The sequence below is a fragment of the Chaetodon auriga genome, chromosome 6, assembly GCF_051107435.1.
Source record: "Chaetodon auriga isolate fChaAug3 chromosome 6, fChaAug3.hap1, whole genome shotgun sequence".
NCBI lineage: Eukaryota > Metazoa > Chordata > Actinopteri > Chaetodontiformes > Chaetodontidae > Chaetodon > Chaetodon auriga.
In genome coordinates, this window is record NC_135079.1 from 8,737,788 (window position 1) to 8,761,482 (window position 23,695).

A 23,695-nucleotide genomic window follows, 5' to 3' on the forward strand; every position below is an offset into this window, starting at 1 on the left:
TGATCATACATTGTGCTGAAATTGAATAACTTTGATTAATTTCACAAGTATGTGTTTTGTTGTGTCAGTGGAATTGGATCAGACATTCTCTGGGTGGTAAAGGTTGACTTTTCCTAAGCTACTTCTGTGGTTGGCTCAGTTGGGATTTAGAAATACTTAAAATCCAAGATAAACTTGACCATGGAGCCTGTGTTCGACATTTTTCAAAGCGATCAGAAATCCACTTTTACAACATGGATGTTTGAGTTTGTGTTCATTTGAGGTGTGCCGCCTTCTCCAAATACTATGTAACATTCAATAATTCAGTTGTCAGTCCAACTTTCCTTAAGTAACTGCACTCAAAGGCCTTTATTTTCCCATAAATTGATTTCTGTCTGTTCTTTAGATTTATTTTACAGTCATCTGTCAAGAAACGTCGTCGATCGTCCTGACTGGTCGACATCAGGTGGAGCGATTCCGTTTTAAATGAACTTATTCTGAAAATGTGAACGTTGACGATTAAAGAGCAGGCTTTGATCATTTTTCAGAGGCCATGACTGTTATGCTTAAAGAGGCACTCTCTGTGATTCTTGGCCCATGCATTATTTTCTGTATAAATTACATACAAAGAAAGCTTAAGAGGTGTTTCTCAAGGGCTCAACATTTTTTATGCCTACACTCCATTGGCAAATGCACTATGGAAAAGCTGAACTGTACTTGAAGTGCTGTATTTTAGTGTGGTTTAGAGCTGAGGTGGGGATCAATTGCTTGGTTTTTGCAGCAGCATCCCAGAAAGCCCCAGAGAGGCAGGTCTGAAGGACAGGTGGGGAGCCACACAGTGCCACCTCAAACCACTGTCACCACGGCTGCAGAGGAGGGGGCTCACCACAGAGTTAGAGACCAGCATGCCCAGACAGGCAGGAGGCGGTCAAACACTGCCATGTCTGTGTGGAGTGTGTAGGGCTGCAACTTGGGATTATTTTAGTTATTGATTAACCTGTCAATTATTTCTTGAAATTTGGCTGTTTCCAGACCTTCTGAATTGCCGCACACATGTGGTTCAATAAGATGAAACAAAATGCCTATTCAGTCTGATTATCAGGCTACTACAAAAATGTCCATCACAGTTTCCCGCAGCTCATGCAGACATCTTCAAATGTCTTGTTTTGCCCAAAACCTAAAGATGCTATAAAACAGACCATAGCAGCAAAACAAAACATTGGAGATGCTACAACAAGATATACAGTATGTGTGTGTGTGTGTGTGTGTGTTTGTTTGGGAGGCGGGGAGAAAGTGATTACTGGGTCAGCTTTTGCTTTCCTTTTTATATTCTTTCTTGTTGTGTCCCCCTTGTGTTGTTGATTTCATAATTTTGCTCTTGGCACATAAGAGTGTGAGGTCCCTCAGCGTCTGTGGTGTGCGATTCATGTATGTAGTTGTCACGTTTGATGTATTTGTGCACTCTGAGGATGTACGGAAGGCGGCAGCAATTTTCCTTGCGGAAGGACAAATTAATCTAAATGAACGGTAATGATGCTGGTGCTGTTGTAGCTCCTCATCTCTGAACAGCCTCCCAGTCTCAGAGAAGCAAAATCTTATCTAATGCTTATCTCTATAAAAAAAACATCTTAAAATCCATTTGCTTTCATTGGCTTTCTCTTGGTTTTATTTTGTGGGTTGTATACTTAATTGTCCTCCTGTCTCTTTTATTCCCCTCTTTTTAACTTCTGTGCTGTATAACTTCCTGGCTTGATATGGAACATGAAACAAGTAAGACTAACCCATGTTTCCTTTGAATAATGTGGCTCATGCTGCCATCTTCTGTTACAGAAGCAAGCTTCATCTAAATGGCTCAATATTCGCTCACTGCCACATTATGTAATAGGCCTATGGAAACTATCAGTGACACCGTCGTTATGAATTGTCATTAGTATTAATTCCTGCCACAAACATGCGAGACAAACTGAAACTGCATCTGTACATTGCGAACGCGAGTAACAGCCAGCGCTCGTAACCCGCCATTAACATTGTTCACTCACCACTTAATACGACTCAATTTAATCATTAAACCTCGCGTTCGTCTACTTAGTAAACACAATAAGGTCGACAACAACAGTAAATTCAAACAATAGTGGAAATATCGTCGATACGATTTATGCAAAGCCGTTATCTAAAACACAGCCTGCGGTTTCTTTGTGGCGTCGGCCTGCGAGCGTTCCATTCATAGCAAGCCAATCAGAGCGGAGCTTACTCGGGTGTTCCATCCAATAGCGAAGCTGGTTTTTGTTCGGCCCTGTTGCGACCGCGGACAGACAGAAGCAAGTGGACCGGTTTGAAGCTAAGCTAATTCAGTCATATTACAGCTAGTTAATTTAGATTTTTTGCATCGGTACCGTTTGCAGCGCACGCGTGTATCTGTTTCCGAAAAATCAAAGCTACCTGTCGGTATCTTAGCTATTAGGCTAAAAAGCAAAACTGGGCATTTATTTTAGTAAATCGCTTCTGTCCTGCTAGCTGAATTGGCAGCGGGTAGGCGCCAGTCGTGTTTGACAACAGCGCTATTCGGTCACGTTCCCTGTGTTGTTGTTTCTAGCTGCCGACTGAACGCGCTAATTTCCGTTGGGTGTGAGCGGCAAAAAAGAAAGCTGTCGATAGCTTGAATAAACTTAAACATGGCAGAATTCCTGGAAGATCCGTCGGTTCTCACGAAAGATAAGCTGAAGAATGAGCTTACAGCCAACAACGTGCCACTTCCCAGCGGAGAGCATAAAAAAGAAGTGTATGTGCAGCTGTATCTGAAGAACTTGACCATACTGAACAACAAGAAGAGTCCACCTGCAGACACCTTCTCCAGCGACGAAGAGTTACCTGCGCCCGTGGTGTCCAACAAAAGTCGATCCGGAAGAGTAAGTTTTTGTTTTTAAGTCAGCCCTTTATTTGCGGATGACTGTGTTAAGGTACTGTGCTCGTCTGTGTGGGTGGATAGAATAAATGTGCAAGGTGTAGTCGGGTGGAAGACTTGTTGTATGATTGTCGTTTAAATGTTTCTGCAGAAAGCTACTAAAAAGACAGACAAGCCTCGCACGGAGGAAGTGGAGGTGACAGATCTGACTGATGAAGATTTAAAACAACAGCTGGCAAAACATGGTGTGGACTCGGGGCCCATTGTTGGTGAGTTCCCCGGAGGGCCTGTCCCAGACTTTTGTGGAAAAACACGTTATATTTTTACAACATGAGAAGTAAGATTAGGTTTTAGTTCCTCAGAGGTACAAAGACATTTGTTCAGGAATACATTTATTAGTATTATTTATTAATTTAACACAAAACAAAGTAATTAAGCAAGTCATAAAAGAAAATGTTTGTACTCTAACTTTTTTGTTGACCTTTCTCTCAGGTTTAATTTTTTAACTATAGCCCAACTCACGCTGAATTTTTTGAGGCCAACACTTTTCTTCCTTTCCAAACATTTTTGCTAAGATGTACAAAATGTACAATACATACTGTTGTCTATCCAAAATACTAACAGCCGATGTGTTGGTCCAGCTGATTCATCTGTCCAGTTTAAAACCTCAAAGCTGTCAGTCAAACATGAGCAGTGTTATGTATGTCCATGTAGTCACATGTAAATAATGTGAGTTAATAGAACAAACCATGTAGAAATTCTACTGGAATTAAAGTATTTCATATCCTTTTTTGCACCTTCCTTGTCTCCATTCAGCCTCTACCCGTAAGCTGTATGAGAAGAAGCTGCAGAAGCTTTTGGACCAGCCTCCAGCTGAACCTGAAGCTCCTACAGACGTCACAACTCTCCCCAAAGCAGACAGTAACCAGAATGGCAACACGAATTCGGACCAGTACAGCGACAAAGAGGATGGTGAGCTCTGACCACTCATTACTCATCATCTTTCGAAGTTATGCATTACTGATAAGATAAATGACCTGGGCCGGAAATGTCAGTATGTCACACTGATTACTGTATTGGTATCGCCATGTATCGCCGTTGTGTTTACATCACATGTGTTTTTTAGAGGAGATTGCTGTGCCTGAGCCAGAGCCAGTACCTGTGGTAGAGAAGCCTGTGAGGAGCAGAGGGAAAACCCCAGTTACCGTCAGAACCAGCAGCAGACGACAAACAAAGGTGAGTCACTTTTTGCCACCCCAACCTCAGAGAGAGAGAGAGAGAGATGAGCATATTTTAACTTGTATGAACATATTTTTATGTGACACTGATAGGTGGTGGAGGAAATTACCGAAGAGACACCGAAGAAGGCCAGCGAGAGTGTTGTTGAAGATATCCTTGCCAATGAAATAAGCACGCCAACGGGCATCAGGTAAGAGTTGATGATGGCAGAGCACATTAATCATGTCCTGCAAAATATTATTCGATTTGGAAAAACAGATTCATCTGAACGGTTTAGGTTTAACATAAAAGAACAGCCTTCACCTTTGAAATACTAGATGGCTTTTTTATTTTTATTTATTTATTTTTTGAGCTGAACTTGAATCAAGGTCCACTTACTAGCTTTTCCCTGAGCTTTCACCTTATTTCACATCCCAAATAAGCAGTGACAGCTGGAGGTAGCTTTCACATCCAGCACCATGACAGCTGAGCAAAATCTGCTGAGAAAGACCACGAGATGCTGTTGAAAGTAGAAAGTCTAGCAAGTGGACCTTGAGTTGAGAGAGAGAGTGTGTGTGTGTGTGTGTGTGTGTGTGTTCTTGGCCTAATCGTTTCATTGTGTGTGTCCCTGATCAGTGCGACCTGCAGGCGTCCGATCCGGGGTGCAGCTGGTAGACCACTTAAACCAAGCGAATACTGGTTGGATGAGTCCCGTGTGCAGCGCGCTGTCCTCACTGAGAGCCGCTCGTACTCAGAGTCTTTCTCCAGAGTGGGCAGCACCGTCTCTTCGAGCAAAGCACCGGCTCGACGAAGCTTCCTGTCTGTGTTGTTCAAGCTCCTGCTCCTTGTTGTGGTGGGCGTTTCTCTCTACTATGCCTACCAGAACCTGGACGCAGATCAGGTCAACACCCTCAAAGGTCTCCGGGACAGCGTCCTCGTCCCCCTTCAGGGCGTTGTGAACAACGCAGCCACCTACCTGGGCGTCAGCAGCAGTGATGCTACAGAGAGCACCGGCAAGTAAAAGACCCTCAGCAGTCTCTCACATTGCCCACGCCACCTCCCTGCCGCAGCACACCACAACTCAAGCAGTAAACTTGGCTCACCTCTTACTTTTACCTACATGCTTGGACAAAGGACTCAGATGTAATTGGAACGATAAACTTTCTCCTCTCCTGACTCCAGCTTTCCTCCCACAGCAAGAGGAAACAGTAGCTTCTGGATAACACTGTTTCGTGGCTGTCAGAAGAGACTCATTTATTGTTAAATGAATTGTTTTGTGTCTTTGTGTGTATTTAACCCTTGTACGTAGAAACGAGTGCAGAACGGAGAGGCCAGGTTATCGATGCATGGTTGTAGTTTTTGAAGGCCATACTGTAGTTTCTAACTCTCTGTGCCAGGTGTTTTTCTGATGGTGAAGTGCCTGGACACTGTTAGCACTTAGTGCCCTCCCATTTTAAAGCACAAAGCAGTGCTAATACTAATACCAGAATGTCTACGTGTTTCTGTATGAGTTTCAAAATTTGCTCCGTAGCTGTAGAGTTAGTTAGAGTGATTCATTATTTCTATGGTGCTCAGGTTGATTCAGCTCAAACTTTTTAATGTGGTCTGTGCTGGGAGGAGACACACGGTGTAATCAGGTCACGTCACTGCATGAGGAAAATCCGCCCATGTTCAGGTTGAGGTCTAAAACGTCTTCTGGTGACCGATCACGGCTTGAATCATTGTATATGGGGCTCTATGATTATGGCTAAAATGATCGTTCTGGTCACTCTGTATTATGATTTTTACTGTCAGTGGATTGAGGAAGAAAATTTACTGTGTTTTTGGCATCAATTTATATACGAAATTCTAAATGACAGCGTCTGAGTATCGATCACCTAACGTTTATCTGACCGTTATTCCTTAAGGAAACAATATTTGCAGTGCTTGATAATGGATTATTGATTTCCAGCCCTGCCAGTGTGCCCATTTGAGTTTACATGCTTTGGGTTTTAGTGTTCTGTTGTGCTTTTTTTTTTTGTTGTTGTTGTTTTTTTTAATAGATTTCTGATCCTTCAGTCCTACATGCAGGATTGGCTGTTGCAGTGCACCCACATAGCCCGCCTCACTGGCTACATGTGTCCAGACATGGCAGATCTGCGAAGAAGACACATGGAGAAAGTTCATCCTTTTGGGACAGTTAATCAATTTATTCTCTCCAGAACTCTTCAGTACTTCTGCCTGTGCAAATTACCACAATAAAGACCCTGTAGGTTACTCTGAAAGGGGTTGTTGGCCCGCTGGGGGAAAGGATGCATTCACTGGAGGTGATGCTGGGGTTCACAAGATTTCTGGGGCATCTTTGTTTCTATTTTGATATTTTTCTAAAGTGGCGTGTTCAACTTTTTATAGCACATTTTAAGGTAACTTTTGAAAGCAATATGTAATACATGCAAGTGATACTGTATCTTAATTGAAATCTTGCTTACTTAACACAACTGATTCATCATCAGGCAGCTCTCCCACAATGGACAGAAATGACAGGGGTTATGTGGGTAAGGATTTTCAATCTGTTTATTTATGATCATGTAGGCAGTGTATCATAAAATAAACTTTGCTGTTACCAGATGTTTCTTTGTCTTCTGTAGCACATCTGGTCATATTTCATGGGCAATACCACTATTTTTGCATGTTTATCACAACAGATGTGTTACATCACGACTGTTTCTCCAAACACTCCAAAACATGCTTTTTACATTTGTGTGAATGTGGATGTGATTGGTAATCTATAAAAAAAGTCAGGTGGGCACAAATGATATGGTATCATAATATTTTTCCTTCTATTCTTGCAGTCTCTGAACACCTGAAAGTGTAGCGTACCTAATGTGATAGCTTGACCAGGTGAGTCCCTCAGCATCCCACTGTTCTCCCTGTTAGAGGTCGAAGAAGCAACGAAAGTCTTGACCATTTTTACTCTTGTTACTGTAAATTTAAAGTGATAGACACACTTCTCCCCTCCTAAAGTGTCTTACAGGGTCTCTACAGACTTTGATCTTCTGTAAACATGACCACATTTTTCTTAATCCACACACTGCTGTCCTGTGATGCTGTGGCCTTCTTGGTAAATTCCTGGATGCTGCAAAGTGGCCTCACCTTGGTTTCCACAGCATTAGGCCATAGGACACTAAGCTGAGACCTAAATTAACTACATTCTGTCTTGTGTGCTGGTAGTTCAGGGTTCATGGGAATAAGGTCTGCACACTTTTGAGCTCCAAACAAATAGTTTAATTCTCTTTTAGAAGGAACATTTTGATCTTCCTCAGGTTTGTGGAACGTCTGGAGAAACACATTAAGGCTGATTTCAAATAAGGCTAATAATAATCTTGAGTGCAGACGCCCAACACAGCCAATCAGATGACTCTTTTTTTTTTCCAATTCAATTTTCATCCAGTGGCTGTGTTTTGAGATGTGTCTCCATCTGCTGGCTCAACGGTGTTTGTGCTTGATTAAGAAACGCAGCTCAACACTTTTCAAGACGCTCTCGTCCGAGGGTGAGAATCTGTGAATCTCAGTGGAAATCCATCTGCTGTGGGGCAGCTCTGCAGCTCTGCAGCTGGAGGTGCTGCAGCCATTTTTATTTGAAACCATCGGCTCAGTCAAAACACTGCAGTGGCCCATCACTGAACCTTCACTGGTGTAGAGAAGCTGTGAAACGGCATTTATTTACATCTCCAGATGAAGTGTAACATGAAAGCTACACCTGATATACTCTATATGAATTTGCACTAAAGCCATACTTAACTAATTCATGTCATTATGAACCTCTCTGAAGTGGAAAAATATTGCAACCATCTTTCTTTTTCGTGTAACAGGAAATATGTGTTGTTGTCAGTGAGTGTCGTACCAGCTGACTGAGGTGAACCTCTGAGTGCCAAACTGAGACTTTGTAGGGGATGGAGAGGCTTAGTCAATTAAATCCAGCAGGCTGCAGCCTGACAGAACAGCAGCGAGAGGAGGAGGCACACAGTCCACCACACCGAGGGAGACTTACTGCAGCGTTTGGGAAAGGACGAGGACTTACAAAATCACTGGACCCTCGAGACAACAGGTGAACTGCCATGATTTTCAATGTTATGTTAAAATCAGTGAGCCTGCATTCAGTTGGATTTTGGTTTGTGGTGCACTTGACTAACTGAGGGGAAAGTTATGCTGTTCAACCTTTTCTTTATGAAGTGACAGCAGCTGAATTGTTTTGTGTGTATCCTGCTACTCGTGTGCAGACTTTAGGCTTTGGTGTTTGAGCCTTTTTAGATTGCATTGAAATGTGTTTTTTTTTCATCTGTTTGCCATCTATTTATCCTCCACATGGAAGTGGGTCAACATGCAGTTTTTTCATCGGTAGCTGTGACAGCTTCCGGCTTAACTGTTTCCCTCCAGGTGCTCTGAGACAACTGAGACAAGAACTGATGTCCTGAAAATAAAAAGATAAACAGAGTATTAATTTGGGTTTCTTTTCTCGGGGGCTGAGTAGATTGTTTCCTTGAAATGCAGTTTTATCTGGGACCTTTTTGACCCAAGTACCCAGAAGGGATGTTATGACATGTTGAAAAATAATTTCAATTGTTTTTATTATTTCTAGTATAGTTATCATACAGAAACCGACAGTACAGACATTAAATGTTTAGAGATTTTAGTTTTGAAATGCTTAATGTGTGGTCTGCCGCCTGTACCGCACGCTGTCTGTGTTCAAGTTCAAGTGTGACCTCAGGTCACATACGAGCATTCGACAGGTCGCACACACAGCTGACTTTCTACAATTTTGGTACGAAAAGGAAATTCTCTGTTGATGCTTTGGTTCCCTGATCATTCAGGAACAGACCACGTTTTTACTTTGCATCATTAGAAGTTATGAAATCTGCCGCCCCGCCTGTGACCTTGCAGGCTTAGCCGCCTCATTAACCGCTCGTGTTTACATGCTGTGAGCACACGACGCTTTCTCTTGGTAATCCAGTTTCACTCGGGGCTCCTGAATGGGCCACGCACCAGTGAACCTTCAATGGGACTTCATCCAGAGACAGATGGAGACTTTTTGCAGACATCTCTGTTCACAATGTGATCGATTCATTTCAGGACTGGTTCACTGTCATCCTGTATCATCATCTGGGTTATACTCTGTTACCACTGGTAGTTTCCAGCAGTAATCTCTTGCACAGACAGCAGTTGAGAGAGAAAGTGGTGCTGCAGGTATCACAGTGTGTGCAATCTGCAGCATAAAGTGAAGCCAATTCCCAGATGTGCAGCGGGTTGAAAATTTGGTGGCAGCTAGATAATTCATAATTCAGATTCCTGCCTGTTGTTAGTTCACAGTGGCGATATTAGAGCTTTAATATAGGACGATGCACTATGCTGCACTTGGGTACATAATTTGTAGAATACTTCTTTCACTCTGTGTGATTGAAGTAATTTGTTATTGTTCTTTAGAGACACCTTATTAGGTACAAGGTTAATGTTCATCTGTGGTTCAGGTGCAGCAGATGGAGGCATCGTTAAGGGATTACACTAACTCCTTTAGCAGTCTGCAGTCACTCAGTCAAGTTTGGCATCCGATTATAGTCCTCCATCCTCCGTTTGGGGAGGAGGGTGGAGGAGCTCTATGCAGCTCCCCATTCCAGCCCCGAGTCACATGTGCTCTGTGCTACCGCTGCAGCTGACCGGATACCTGCCTCGACTGCCTGGATTGCACAAGCAGTGGCTGTGGGAGGCGTTGTGGATGCAGGGGTTACACAGCTCTGTGAGAACACACCTTAGGTATCCACTCAGCCTGCCATGCTGATCACATGGTGGTATTTATACCTCGCAGCTCGGAGCATCGCAGAAAAATGCAAGTATTGCTGCAGTTGTTTTTTGTGTCTGGCCGCGTGTCTTTTCAAGGTGAACTCTGCAGAGGGGTGATGTGTGGGACAGAGCTCAGTCAGTGCGTTTTCCGTTAATGGACAATATGTCAGAGAAGTCGTGCTTCCGTGAGTGCTCGTGAGACAAATGTCAGGCTTAATTTGTAATCCCTCTGTTCCCAGAATATAACTGGCAGTGTCCTGAATGCAGTATTAATGAAGTTCGAGCACGCAGCCTGCTCTCTGGATGCAGGACCGTTTCCCTCGGTCATGTCTGTGTGTAGTGTTTGTCACTTGTCTACAGTCAACACGTTTGCTGACCAGGAATACTCGTCTCTCTCTCTATTTTACCCTCCTCAGCTTTGAAAATGGCCTCAATCCTGCAGAAGCTGATCACCCCGCTGTTCAGTGGTCCTCCAGAGCCCCCCAGGAATAAAGTGACCGTGGTGGGTGTGGGCCAGGTTGGCATGGCCTGTGCTGTCAGCATCCTGCTCAGGGTAAGAGCCCCCCTGGTTGTGCCTCTGCTCAGATTACCCTCCCGCCTGCTGCTGTCACAGGGCGGGGTAATACCCAGGATCCTCCTAGACTGACACCAGATTACTGATCTCTTGGTGTCTGATCTGGCTGTTGTCCCGTCACTGTCCTTGTGAAGGTGTGGTCAGAATGACAGAAAAATGGATCTGTCACCAAAACTGACTTTATGCTGAAGCAGTCCAGCCTGGCTGGAATTGGGCATTTATGATATTTATAATACTTTTGTACATCTGGTTTGATCTGGTTTGAGACATTTGTGAGACTGAACCTGATCCTGTGTTTCATTGTGGTAATCCTGCAGTAAAATAATATTTCAGTCATTTGGTTAATGTTTCCTGAACTTCCCTGCTGTGGGCAGGAGCTGGCTGATGAACTGGCCCTGGTGGACGTGATGGAGGACAAGCTTAAAGGAGAGATGATGGACCTGCAGCATGGCAGCCTCTTCCTCAAAACCCCCAAAATAGTAGCAGACAAAGGCAAGTTTCTACCTCAGACATGCCAAGAAACTCAGCTGTAGAACTCAGTCTTAGTTGGATAAACTCGGCTCACGTGTTTGCAGGATGCAGCTAAGTGACTGAACCAACAGCCTCGACTCGCAGCAGCTCTCAGTTGACATTTGAATCTGAATGACGGTTGAACGATTATCTAAAGATACCTTGGTTTCGACGCAGCGACAAATCTACTTCCTCCTTGTCTCTCAGATTACTCCGTGACAGCGAACTCCCGCATCGTGGTGGTGACGGCTGGAGTCCGTCAGCAGGAGGGAGAGAGCAGGCTGAACCTCGTCCAGAGGAACGTCAACATCTTTAAGCACATCGTCCCTCAGATCGTCAGATACAGCCCTGACTGCATCATCATTGTGGTTTCCAACCCAGGTGCTGTCACACATGTTTCCTCATTCTGTCTGTTTTCTCTCTCTCTCTCTCTCTCTCTCACACACACACACACACACACACACACACACACACAGTATTCACCTTCTAATTTCAACACCTCCACAGTTGATGTGCTGACTTATGTGACCTGGAAACTGAGCGGCCTTCCCAAGCACCGTGTCATCGGCAGCGGCACCAACTTGGACTCGGCACGCTTCCGCTTCCTGATGGCCGACAAACTGGGAATCCACCCCAGCAGCTTCAACGGCTGGATCCTGGGAGAGCACGGGGACACCAGCGGTGAGGATTTGTGGAGATCCTGAACTCCTCTGAGCAAGCACAATGAAAGTGTAATGATATGTTACCGGCAAACAATGGTGGTGTGTGAAGCATGTGGACGAAGGCTGAAGCTTTCACTGGTGTTGCAGTGCCTGTGTGGAGTGGAACAAACGTGGCTGGAGTCAACCTGCAGACGCTGAACCCGAACATCGGCACCGACTGTGACGATGAAAACTGGAAGGAAACCCACAAGATGGTGGTGGACAGGTGGGCCTGAGTTCACCTGGTTTGCTCACTTGATTTTAGCTGTTTTTACAATCCTGACCCCAAAAAAGTGTATAGTTTTTAATTCATCTGATCTTTCCGGTAAAGCATTAAAAATCATTATTGATCTGATTGTGAACACTTTCAGACTATTTTTTCATATAAAAACAGAGACGAGATGATAACTGTGGACATTAATTTTAGCCATGTCGCCCTCCTCTGTCACCTGTTTAAACAAGTATTGTATTGGTATGAAAATAGGACATTGTTTCTTTTTTGGAAAATAGATTTGAGCACACGTCCTCTGTCTCTCGCTGTCTCTTTCAGGACTGTAGAGAACAAAAGCAGCAGGCGCGAGGCGGCTTCAGACGCTGTTACTGTCCTTTATCTGTTTATTTTTAGCACTTCTCGTCTGGTGTATCACCATTAAAATGAACTAACTCTAATAAGAAATGCAAACGTCGAGCAGGTCTGCGTCGCCTAAAGCCGTCTCTCGTGTCTCTCAGTGCCTACGAGGTGATCAAACTGAAGGGTTACACCAACTGGGCCATCGGACTGAGTGTCGCTGATCTGACAGAAAGCCTCATAAGGAACATGAACAGGATTCATCCTGTTTCCACCATGGTGCAGGTAAAGGCTGCTCACACACACACACTCACACATTCATTTTCACATACATTTTAGAAAGCTATCCATGTATTACTGTAATACTTTACTTTTTACCATTTAAGTACACATATTGGTTGTTGTTTGCTTCTCAAATTTTATTTTCAGATATGAACATAAAAACTTAAATTTTTGCAGTTTTTTATCCTCATCCACTGCCTCTGTCGTTCACGCTGTGCAGGGCATGTATGGGATCAGTGACGAGGTGTATCTCAGTCTGCCCTGCGTGCTGAACAGCGGGGGCGTGTCCAGCGTGGTCAACATGACCCTGACAGAAGACGAGGTGGCCCAACTGCAGGCCAGTGCCAACACGCTGTGGGACATCCAGAGGGACCTGCAGGACGTCTAACTGACCAGCAGGGGGAGATGTAGCTGCACCAACAGTATTATCACTCTGCAGTCACTCAACACCAGACAGCTCCACCTTCTCCACCTTCAACCGTGTCCGTAGTCTCACAGGCGTAGCTCAGTACCCTCAGATGTAGCTGTAGGTGTCCGTCTATACACTTCCGCTCACCGGAGACGAAATGTGGCATCACCAGAGTGAAATGCTGCTCTGACTCACTTGTCCTCGACTGTGTCGCGGTGCTGGACCGCTCATGTCGCTTTGACGCCTAATAAAGCAAGTTTGTTGTTTGAACAGGAAGCTGGTGTGTTCAGTTATTCAGCGGTAAAGAGACAATTTACTCTAAAGGAGAAGTAGAATTTATTTTAGCAAAAAACGGTGACAATGACAAATGAAACAAATCCTAAAACAATGTGAAAGTGTGCCCCTCTCGTGATACTGTCACCTGTCTGACGTTTCTGGTTACATTTATTGTAAACAAATGAAATGAAGCCCTTTAAAGAGTCGGCTGGTGTCTCCACAGGTCTGAAGCAGGAAACCCACAAAGTTTTGGTCGCGCCCCTGCTTCTAACTCAGAGCTGCATTTCTGTGTTTGTTCAGCTGGGTCATTTCATGTGTCGCTGGCTGATGATGATCTTTCAAATAATTGCTTTAGGAGTCCTGCGTATATAAATGTACTTTTATTCAGATTTATGTCAGTCGACTCTTCCACAGCTCAGCTGCTGGCCTCTGTTTGACCGAGTCATGGCTGGTTCAGGCTGCCGTCTCCGATAACACTCAGCGAGCGGCCTCTCTGTGACCTCGGTGCAGACAGTGTGATGATGAATGGTGTTTAGCATGGTGTTAATCGCTGCTGTGGTGTGAATGACTTAATTGTTGCCCCAAGGTGACACAGACTTCTTTTTCTTAATGGATGAGAAGTTGTCAAACTGTAAAGGGAAATCTCTCCGTGTTGGACTCACATACTGATCTCTGCAGGCTCGTTAATGAGGAGAAAATAAGAAAATAAGCACGTTTCTCAGGATTAAACCATCACAGCTCACAGATGAGGTTTAATTATCAGTAAACACAAACAGCAACAAGTCACACATAAGAGAAAAACCTACTAAATGCAAGAAATGTGACAGAAAAAGAAAAAGCTTGTAGTGAAGACTTCAAAAGTAGCTCAAATCCAGCTGCTGTGCGTCTGGGTAACTGTCTGGATTGTTTCCACCTGAGGAAGGAAACAGATTGAAGGTGCTCAGATGACGGGGAGGCAGAGTGCTGGAGATCACTGTCGGGGTTTTACCTTCTTCCACAGCTCGCTGCAGCAGCTCCAGAAGAAGAGACGACCACGACGACCCGGGGCCATCGCTGCTCTGGAGGTGACGCTCTGCAGAGACACAGAGAGGTTTAAAAAGGAAACAAGACACTGCGAAACCAAGACATGCAAGAAAGACAGAAGATATAAACATAGAAGGAGACCAGCCTCACTCTGCTCTCATGGTGAAATACACTCACTCACCTCTGGAAGCTGAGCACTTCATAGCAAGTTGCTTTGTAAAGATTTAAGAGGTTAATCTCACTAATGGTTTTCTCATCATCATTAATAATCATCAATAAAGTCTGCAGTTACAGCATGTAAAGCCTCTGTAAAGGTGGTACAAGCTTAAAAAAAGCCAAAACATTCCAGCACACCACCGCTTACAAACTGTTCTTTTCTATCTTTATTCCACTCAGTTAGCTGCAGGCGTCACATCCACACTCACCCGGAGTGTCTAAAGTGTCTCCGTCCTCTCTGCTGACGCGCTCCAACGCTGAGCGATGTCCCTCTGCAACAGATCAACATTCATCACTGTTTTCTCCTCGTTCCACGAGGCGCCTCAAACTGGGAAATACTCTGCTTTTAAATGTCCTCTTACGTGCTCCTTTCAGGTATAAGATGGCCTGAGGAGTCCAGTTTCTCCGCTGACAAAAGTCATGGAAAAGACAGCAGTTTAGCCCATGATGAGATTTCTTTAAGCGTTTGTTTCAGCTGAGACACGAACGAGAGAAATCAGCTTGGACCCACCTGTGGTGCACTCCAGCACTGGGTCACCAGCGACGCCACGAGCAACATGACCATTAGAGACATTATTGAACCCTGGGATGACATTCAGGTTAATTTAAAAAAAAAAAAAATGTAGCTGTGAGCACATATAAACCCATTGTAAGTGTTTGTTAATGACATAATCACATTATGTCTTTTCAGTGTGTTTTAAGCCGTTTATTAAATGTTTAATGCTGCTTATGAAGGCTAAATAGTCACTTAAATAAACTGTCATTGTTTAAATTGATCTGACCTCAAAGTGAAGTAAAATTTTAATTCATCTCTGACTTCTCAGATATTTTAAGAAAAAGTAATCAAGCAAACTGACAAAAATACAACAATTAATACTAATAAGAAGAATATGATGTGAGCGGCTTACCGTGAGTGTTATTTGCTGTGTTCTCCTGCAGGCTGCAGCTTGTATGATTTGTGCTCCGTCCTCCTCCGTCACTGTTGATGGATTACTGAAAACAAAGCGCCTCATTAAGCGGCAGCGATGAGGGTGACAGGTATCTTAATTACATCTCACGTAGTACGTCCAGCTGATGAGTGACAGGTGTTAAAGCTGCCGCTGCTCATTAAGGCGCAGGACAGACATTTAAACTTTTCTGAGTCTCCTCGCGGGGTCACCAGCTGATGACGACACTGCTCAGATTTTATGAATGAGGCTGATGTGATGACAGCGTGTCACTGAGGGTGTGGGCGTGGAGCAGAAGCTGGTGGATGCGTCAATGCTTTCCATAAAAACCCTTTGTTTTAATTATCGAAGGCATACATTTAATGAAAATGTTAAGTGCACTGAAACTTGTCATCATCAAACAGGAGCTGAGATGCTACATTTCTGAGTAAAATCGAAGAATCCATGGTAATTATACTGTGATTAATTAGCCGGGGTGGAATGTAAAACTGATCTCTGCTGCAAAGAAAATAACAGAAATCTATAAAAGACACATTTTATTTCAAGTATGCACATACAAAAGTTACAGTAAAACGTCTCCACGACAAGCATCTTAAACCTTTTCCACAGCAGCTCAGGTTTCTGTGTCGCATTTGGCTCAACACTGTTTATTTTTAATGTACAAAATTCCAGTAACACTTCATAAAGGAGCTCAAACAAAAAGCTCTCAGTGACTGTTGAGGCACACGATCTGGAGGAGCTCCGCTGAGTTAATCCAGTGATCCCAAGTTATCAGTCCATAAATATCAGGCTGGAATGGTACAAAACGGGAGGCCTGCTTCCAGCTTTTCAATAAAAAAAAAAAAAGAAAAAAAAAAAAAAAGAAGGAAATCTCTTGGTAACGTCATCCGAGTGGTCGTCAGATACAAAACATCATGATGTCAGTAAACATCCACAGATAAACTTGTGTCTTTGTGCAGGAAAGACGTTTGGATTCACAGTTCAGGAGTGGCAATGACCAAAGTATACAGTCGCTCTTGGAAACGATGATAACTCTCCTCCGATTAACAAGGAGCCGCTGTTATACCATCGTGTTGCTCTCACCGATTTTATCCACCAGCTGAAAGAAAATAAGCACAATCCAGAGTTTAAAGCTGATCCTGGACACTGACGAAGTCATAGACGTACAAAGGTTTCACATAGAAAGACTCAAAATGTTCTCTGTGATGAATTTGCCATCTCAAGCTCGTTTAATGTCTCCAAAAATCTTCAATTTCCAACTGATTGATCGTCACAATATACTTACTGTACTGATCCCTGGTAAGCTGAGCAGAGACCCGAGCACAGGAACTCGCCTGATGAAGCCCACCGCCACCGGGAAGAATCCTCTGTTTAAGAGAGAGAGAGAGCAGGGTGAGACCATGAACTTCACATGATTCAATCCAAAAAGGTTTTCTTTCCGTTTGAGCTGACCTGAACAAGAGGAAGAAACCGTAGATCTCCAGAACGACTCCAATGATCGGCCAGCCGATCAGAACCACAAACACTCCTCCCAGGAAGAAGCTGGTGGCTTTGACTTTGTGTCTCTGGAAGAAGAATCTGAACGTACGCTCCAGGCCGATGACGAAGGACAGGCCCGAGACAAACAGAATCTGCAATACGATCACAGGCGTGACTGTCAGATCAAATGAGGGAGATGTCGGTCCTAGTCAACAGATTGATCAACTCACGTTTCCAATGGCGAGGAGAGCTTTATCAAAAAACAGCATCATCCCAAAGAAGAGGAAGAACACACCGAAGCCCGTCAGCCCCATCCCAATTTCTGCAGATTTTAAGACACAAAGCAAGGGTAAAATATCAATTAAACAGAGTGCATGAATGAATGCATTAAAAAATATGGATTACAGTAGTGCTGAAACAACAGACAGATAAATTAATTCTCAATTAACAGTTGAGTCACTAAGCTCAATCCAGTATTTGTTATGGTCATTTAAATAAAAATGCAAATTATAAAACATGCTTACATTATTTAGTCTGTAACATTTACAGCTTAAATGACGAATCAACTATTTACAATAATACAGCTACATTTACAAACTGGTGATTTAGTTAACTGACAGTAACTCATTTAACAGAAATAATCAATAGACAAATTAAACCGATAGTTGATACAAATAAGGTTAGTTGGAGAAAATCAATTATTATTTCTAATATAGCCACCGTTATCAGTGACGTACAGCGGCATGACGTAACGACGCTCTAAGCCAATGGCGTTTGAGCTGCTAACCTCATACATTTAGCTAAACCGGGTTTAACGAGCAAACACTACCAAAAACACAGAATGGCAGAGAAACGTGAACTGGTCTTACTTTGAGAATCCGTGAGTGAAATCATTTTGGCGACAGCTGGAGATTTTATCGGCTCACGGAAAGCTCGTATGGACTCAAAGCTGCTCCTTTGGCTGTTTGCGCTAACTGATACTTCAGCGGCGGCAACGACGGCAGGGCTCGCGCTTTGTTACGCCACGTATTCAGGAGCCACGCACACGCGTCTTCCACCGAAGATCGTCTATGAGTTCAGATGATAGTGCTGCCTTGAGTCATGACTCTGACAGCTAAACAGGTGCTTTCAGGTGTGGTTTATAAATTCTCCAATTAATATACAATCTACTGCTGCCTGTAACTTCAATATTAATACTATGACTATGACCTCCCCTCATTTGCAGTCCTGCTTATTCCATTCAGGGTGACAGGGTACTGAGCCCATCTCACCACCAGCATTTGTCATTAAAATATCTCTGTAAACCTATTCAATGAACAAGCTGGGCGTCTGGAAAACACTGAGTGTCTTAAATCTGGAAAAAAAAAAAAAAAAAAAAAAAAAAAGAAGGAAAGAAAGAAATAAAGAAAGAAAGAAAAAAACAAAACAAAACTTTTTGACCATTAAACTTATTTTTTGAAACAGGGTTTTGGTGCTCGTGGGGACCCAAATATGAGTGTTTTTCAGATTCCACGTATGACTGTGCTTATTTTCGACACCCAGTGAAGAGCCATTTTCCTGCTCCAGCTGCTCCTGTGTTGTTTCTGGTATCCAGATATTGGGTCAGAGTGAGACCTCTTTATGTGCTTTTTACGAAAATACTGATTTACGCATGCGCCTTCGAACATTTATGTGCGTCACGACTGCGCGGTGATTGCGCTGTTATCTAATTTAAGGTATTTGTTCGTTATTTCTCTCATATTTCACTAATATCTACTCCTAATATTGTTGGCCAGACAATATGTGTATTTAATGTGTAGTTTCCTCTTAAATATAGGTAATTTTAAGGACCCTGCGTCCCTCTTTTTGCCATGATGTCAGAAATGGACTACAACTTCCATGAGCTCACGTGATCAGGAAGCGTGCAGGCTCAGATTCAAGCGAGTTCAACGGAGGCAGGAGTTTGTTTGGAAACCGGAGACCGCCGAGGAAACACAAAGCGCCGGTTATTAGCAAATATGTACCGATCAGAAATCAGTTTAATTAAGTGACACATTCTGCTCCGAGTTTTCTTCTGCAGGAAACCAACATGGCCACAGGTTTGGCCATTGCGCTGGTTTTTATCGGATGCTGTAGCAATGTGGTGTCTCTGGAGCTGCTTGTAAGGTCAGACTCAATGAACTCCACTTTTACTACATAAAACTTTTCACAGCTGTAACTTGGTTTTGTTTCAATCCCCACAGCAGGAGGATTTGTTTCTGCATCTAAACACAAAGCGTCGATAATGTGCAGTGATTAATTAGCTTCTTGTCAGAGGCAGAAAGTGACTTTAGGACCCACTGAGTACTTTGCTTCATGTTCTTGTACTTGTGTAGTACTTGTATCTGTTGTATCTGTTGCTAAATAAAATCCAGACATATATTCATCCATACTTAAACCATACATGAAGTACTGGTTATGTAGAATATCTCCTGTTGGTGTTATGGTTGTTAATAATGTCTAAATATATAATATACTTATAAATAAGTTGTAAGTTGTACTTCATAATCTCTTCTAATGCCTCCTTTTGTAAACTGCTCCGTATGATTTATATGAAAAGGCTTCACCTGAAAAGTAATAAGTAACTATCAGTGGGAAATAAATGTCGTGGTACCCTAAGATAGAAGTACTCAAGCAATCTGCCTCCAAATTGTACTTAAGTGCTGTGCTTGAGTAAATGTACTCAAAGACCCTCTTCTCCCCAGATTACACTAATTTAGTATCCACATACTCAATTAACTGAACATTTCAGTGTCAGCTCAATTACTGGACAATAAATAACCATTTACTGCCCTGTCCTATCTTGAAGTAGTCAGAGTTTTGCAGCTGAACATCTTTACTCCACGTACTGTCCAATTTGGATCTTTTCTCGCCTGGTTTCAGTCTCATCTGTTGTTTTGTTCTTCAGGGAGTTTCCAGGATGTGGCAACATCGTCACCTTCGCTCAGTTCATATTCATCACGTTAGAAGGTTTCATCTTTGAGACCAACTTTGGGAGGAAGAAACCAGCAATCCCTTTAAGGTAAAGAAAACAGCTGATTGAAGGGGTTGGAACTTCCTGCTCGAACGGACTTAAACCAACCTGTCACGTCTGTTTTTGTGCAGAAACTATGTGATCATGGTGACCATGTTCTTCACGATCAGTGTGATCAACAACTACGCTCTCAACTTCAACATCGCCATGCCGTTACACATGATCTTCAGATCGGTGAGAAGAGCTGTTGTCTGTCACATAAATCCATCGCCCCCACTTCAGTCTGACCTCTGTTTGACCTGCTGCCTTGTTTCTGTGCAGGGATCGCTAATCGCTAACATGATCCTGGGAATAATCATCCTGAAGAAGAGGTACAGAAATCAGACCTCAGTTGTTGTCCAGATGAAGTCATGTGTGCGAAAAGCATCACAGTCCATCAATCTGAAGCTGGATTGTAGTTATTTGTCTTTTTTCCTTTCTCACCCTGCAGGTATTCAGCAAGTAAATATGTGTCTATAGCTTTAGTTTCAGCTGGTATCTTCATCTGCACCATCATGTCTGCCAGACAAGTGGTGAGTTCTCTGCAGAACTATATCTTTTATAACTGAATTTCATCCACAGCTTAGCAGCATGCAGCAGCATGATTCTGTCCGTGTTTTCTGCTTTGTGGAAACCACAGCACCATAAATCAGTCACGGAAGAAGTACTCACATGTTTTTCTTACAAGTGAAAGTGGCAATACTGCTCTGTAAAAATGCTACATGCAGGAAGTACAAGTATAAAGGTATGAATAGAAAAATGTACTTCAGGTGGGCCCTTTCAGGGAGTTGAAGTATTATGAATATCATGTTATTGGAGTATTATTACTGAAGCTTTGACACACGCGATGGTCCCAGCTGGTAGAGGTGGAGCACATTTTCACTGCTTTGTATACTGTTGGCTAGTTTCATCCATAGCTCAATGTCATATTTTCTTGAGTGATCATATGTTTTGTTCGTTAATTCAGAATTTTTAAAGTGACTCTGCCTGTCAGATGAATGTAGTGGAGTAGAAAGTTCAGTATTTACCTCTGAAATGTAGTTTGAATGAAGTTGCATTAAATTGAAATCCTCAAAGTGAAAGTGCCTCAGACTTGTACTTAAGGACAGTACTTGAGTAAATGTACTTAGTAACTTTCCACCACTTTTGTGATGTCATTCTGTGACGTTGTCTCTGCAGAATGTGGCCAATGAGGGATCAGAAGAGAAAGGCTTTTATGCCGTCATGCACTGGCTCACAGGTGAGTTTTGGGTGCCAAACTCCTTAAATTGACGTTTTATTCGGCTGCAACTGATGAGTGGTTTCTTTACTGATTCGGCATCGGATTGTTCCTCAGTAAATTACTTAAAGAATCACAAAAGTCTTGATTACCTTTCTGTCGATTGCCTAAACGATCAGCTCTAATTTTGCAAGCATCACTTAATATGATCGATGGAAAAAGAGACATTCAGCAGTAACAACCAGCAGCATTAAAAAGACATCGTTAAGCTGACTGTGGTCGTTGATTTCTGTCCTTTCAGGCATTGCCATGTTGACCTTCGCCCTGCTGATGTCTGCGAGGATGGGCATTTTCCAGGAGACGCTGTACAAGCAGTATGGAAAACACTCAAAGGAGGCCCTCTTCTATAACGTGAGTTTTCCTTCGGCTCCGACACGCAGGAGAAAGCCCAAAGATTCAGGCAGCTTCAGGGAAATTCGAGCTTCATTTGACTTTGTTTTGTTTGTGTCTCTTTGCAGCACTGCCTACCTCTGCCGGGCTTCCTGCTCTTCTCCACAAACATCTACAACCACTCCGTCTACTTCAGTCAAAGCAGTGAGTTTGTCTGTCTGTGGGTGCAAAGTTTACGTTTTGTGTCTTTTACTCACAGATTTTTGATAAATGTCTTCTGTTCCTCAGCTCCTGTCGATGTTCCCGTGGTTGGACTGACTGTGCCGATAATGTGGGTCTACCTGCTGGTCAACGTCGTCACACAGTATCCTGTCATAGACTGTTTCACTGGTATTCATTTATCTGGTCTAACAGTTATTACCTAAATAATAACAGTGCGGACAACATCAGAAGAAAAAGGTCACTGTGACTTAACGAAACACACTTTTTTTATCCATAACTCAAGAAGTCACACACTCATTATGTCAAAATTTCACGCTAATATTTTATATCCAAAAGGTCATTTTTATACTTTTTCTTAAATTCCTTCAGAGTCTTCACTACATACTTTATACGAGTCTGAACAGACATGGATGGAAATGCAGCTTGAGAACGAATAAACCTCGAGGCCGTAAATCTAGTTTTCTTTCTTTCTGAAACACTGAAATGTTTTATTAGATTTAGTTTTGTGAAAAGATGAAAAAAATGATAACTTTAATTGTCATATTCCTCAAAATAAGGAATGCACTCTGATATGCTAATAATGTGCACATATGCCATGAACAAACAGACAAAGCAACATTAACTACTGATAGTTGCGTTTGCTGGCTGTCTTGGAATTTAAGTTTAGGGTTTTGTTTTGTTTTTTTTCCATTTTCTCACGCTCTTGTTTCAGACTTAACCCGTTCTTTCAGATACGTGTGCATCCGCGGCGTGTTCATTCTGACCACAGAGTGCGCCTCGCTGACCGTCACTCTGGTAGTGACCCTGAGAAAGTTCCTCAGCCTCATCTTCTCCATCCTTTACTTCCAAAACCCCTTCACGCCCTGGCACTGGGTGGGCACAGCCGTGGTCTTCCTGGGCACCCTGCTGTACACGGAGGTGTGGAGCAGCATGCAGGCGGCTCTGCGTGGACCCGACGTCAAGGAGAAGAAGGCGGAGTGAAGAGGAAGACGAGACTGGTGGTCGAATAGAAAATCAGCCGCTGAGCTGGACTTAGATGTTTTTGGTCGACTATCCTGCAGCGATTTTATACAGTTACATTTCGTTTTCTGACTTTATCGCCCATCGTAGACTGTAGTTCACCCCTCTCATACAGACACACAACAGTTTAAAGGACAAAGCTGCTGATATTCTACATTTTCATTAATGTCAATAAATCCCAAAAATCAGCTACGCGTTGTAAACTACGTGCAACCCTGTCAGTGCAACTTTGCTGCTTTTGTTGACTCACGATGATCTATTTTCAGCAGCAAACAGCTCTAAAAAGGTTTCGGACGCTACCTACCCAGTACGAAACAGCAGACAGACACAGTTAGCCTGCAGGTGAACATAGTGGAGCCTTCAGCAGCTAATGAGCTCAGTACTTCCCCTCAGGAGTTGGTGGAGACCAAAGACGGAGCTAAAAGAGAGAGAACAGTGGACTTCATCAGGTGGTCAGAAACACAACTCCAAAGGAACGAGCCAGATATTTCCCCTCAGGATTTGGTCGAGACCCAAAACAGCTAAATGAGAGTCAAAGCTGTTCCTAAATTAATCAGGTGTAATTGTGTAAATCAACAACTGTTTGCCAATAAGTTCAACGTATCAACTTAAAAGGTGAAATTATATCCGGAGTTGCAGCTGTTCATTCATTAGTTGATAATTAGAAAATTAATCTGCAGCTGTTTTCTGTAATTGTGAAGTAGTTTGTAATTTTTTAAGCAAAAATCCCAAACCTGTCTTAGGTTATAGTAAATTTAATATTTTGGGCCTGTTGGTCAGACAAAACGAGACCTTTGATGAAGTCACCTGGTGCTCACAGATTTTGTGATGATTGTTCATAGACAAACCGAATAATAAAGAAAATGATCCTAAGTCGACAATGAAAGTAACTGTTAGTTGCGGTCTTGGATGCGT

The 23,695-nt window shown here is 43.0% G+C and overlaps 4 protein-coding genes across 5 annotated transcripts; 3 read left to right on the plus strand and 1 right to left on the minus strand.

Annotated features, from left to right (window-relative positions):
• Window positions 1-2,269: 2,269 nt before the first annotated feature.
• Window positions 2,270-6,707, plus strand: tmpob (thymopoietin b). The gene is made up of 6 exons (XM_076733732.1): window positions 2,270-2,885; window positions 3,033-3,150; window positions 3,698-3,853; window positions 4,008-4,117; window positions 4,213-4,310; window positions 4,736-6,707. The coding sequence occupies exons 1-6, from the start codon at window positions 2,652-2,654 to the stop codon at window positions 5,118-5,120; spliced, it is 1,101 nt and encodes a 366-aa protein (XP_076589847.1). The 5' UTR covers window positions 2,270-2,651; the 3' UTR covers window positions 5,121-6,707.
• A 1,369-nt stretch (window positions 6,708-8,076) lies between these two features.
• Window positions 8,077-13,227, plus strand: ldhbb (lactate dehydrogenase Bb). 2 transcript variants are annotated; one of them, XM_076733645.1, is made up of 8 exons: window positions 8,077-8,186; window positions 10,330-10,466; window positions 10,862-10,979; window positions 11,205-11,378; window positions 11,505-11,678; window positions 11,807-11,924; window positions 12,428-12,551; window positions 12,769-13,227. In XM_076733645.1, the coding sequence occupies exons 2-8, from the start codon at window positions 10,338-10,340 to the stop codon at window positions 12,934-12,936; spliced, it is 1,005 nt and encodes a 334-aa protein (XP_076589760.1). In that variant the 5' UTR covers window positions 8,077-8,186; window positions 10,330-10,337; the 3' UTR covers window positions 12,937-13,227. The 2 variants fall into 2 exon arrangements, with proteins under 2 accessions (XP_076589760.1, XP_076589761.1); XM_076733646.1 differs by lacking the exon at window positions 8,077-8,186 and adding an exon at window positions 9,760-9,959.
• Window positions 13,228-15,940: 2,713 nt separating this feature from the next.
• Window positions 15,941-17,908, minus strand: golt1bb (golgi transport 1Bb). Its single transcript, XM_076733772.1, has 5 exons — window positions 17,768-17,908; window positions 17,129-17,220; window positions 16,872-17,050; window positions 16,705-16,786; window positions 15,941-16,518 (listed from the first exon to the last, which is right to left on the minus strand). Exons 1-5 carry the CDS (start codon window positions 17,790-17,792, stop codon window positions 16,480-16,482), a joined length of 417 nt encoding a protein of 138 aa, XP_076589887.1. The 5' UTR covers window positions 17,793-17,908; the 3' UTR covers window positions 15,941-16,479.
• Window positions 17,909-18,799: 891 nt separating this feature from the next.
• On the plus strand, window positions 18,800-22,968 carry slc35b4 (solute carrier family 35 member B4). The gene is made up of 10 exons (XM_076733771.1): window positions 18,800-19,043; window positions 19,825-19,938; window positions 20,022-20,124; window positions 20,212-20,261; window positions 20,381-20,462; window positions 21,109-21,169; window positions 21,450-21,559; window positions 21,667-21,742; window positions 21,827-21,902; window positions 22,492-22,968. The coding sequence occupies exons 1-10, from the start codon at window positions 18,967-18,969 to the stop codon at window positions 22,739-22,741; spliced, it is 999 nt and encodes a 332-aa protein (XP_076589886.1). The 5' UTR covers window positions 18,800-18,966; the 3' UTR covers window positions 22,742-22,968.
• The last annotated feature ends 727 nt before the right edge of the window (window positions 22,969-23,695 follow it).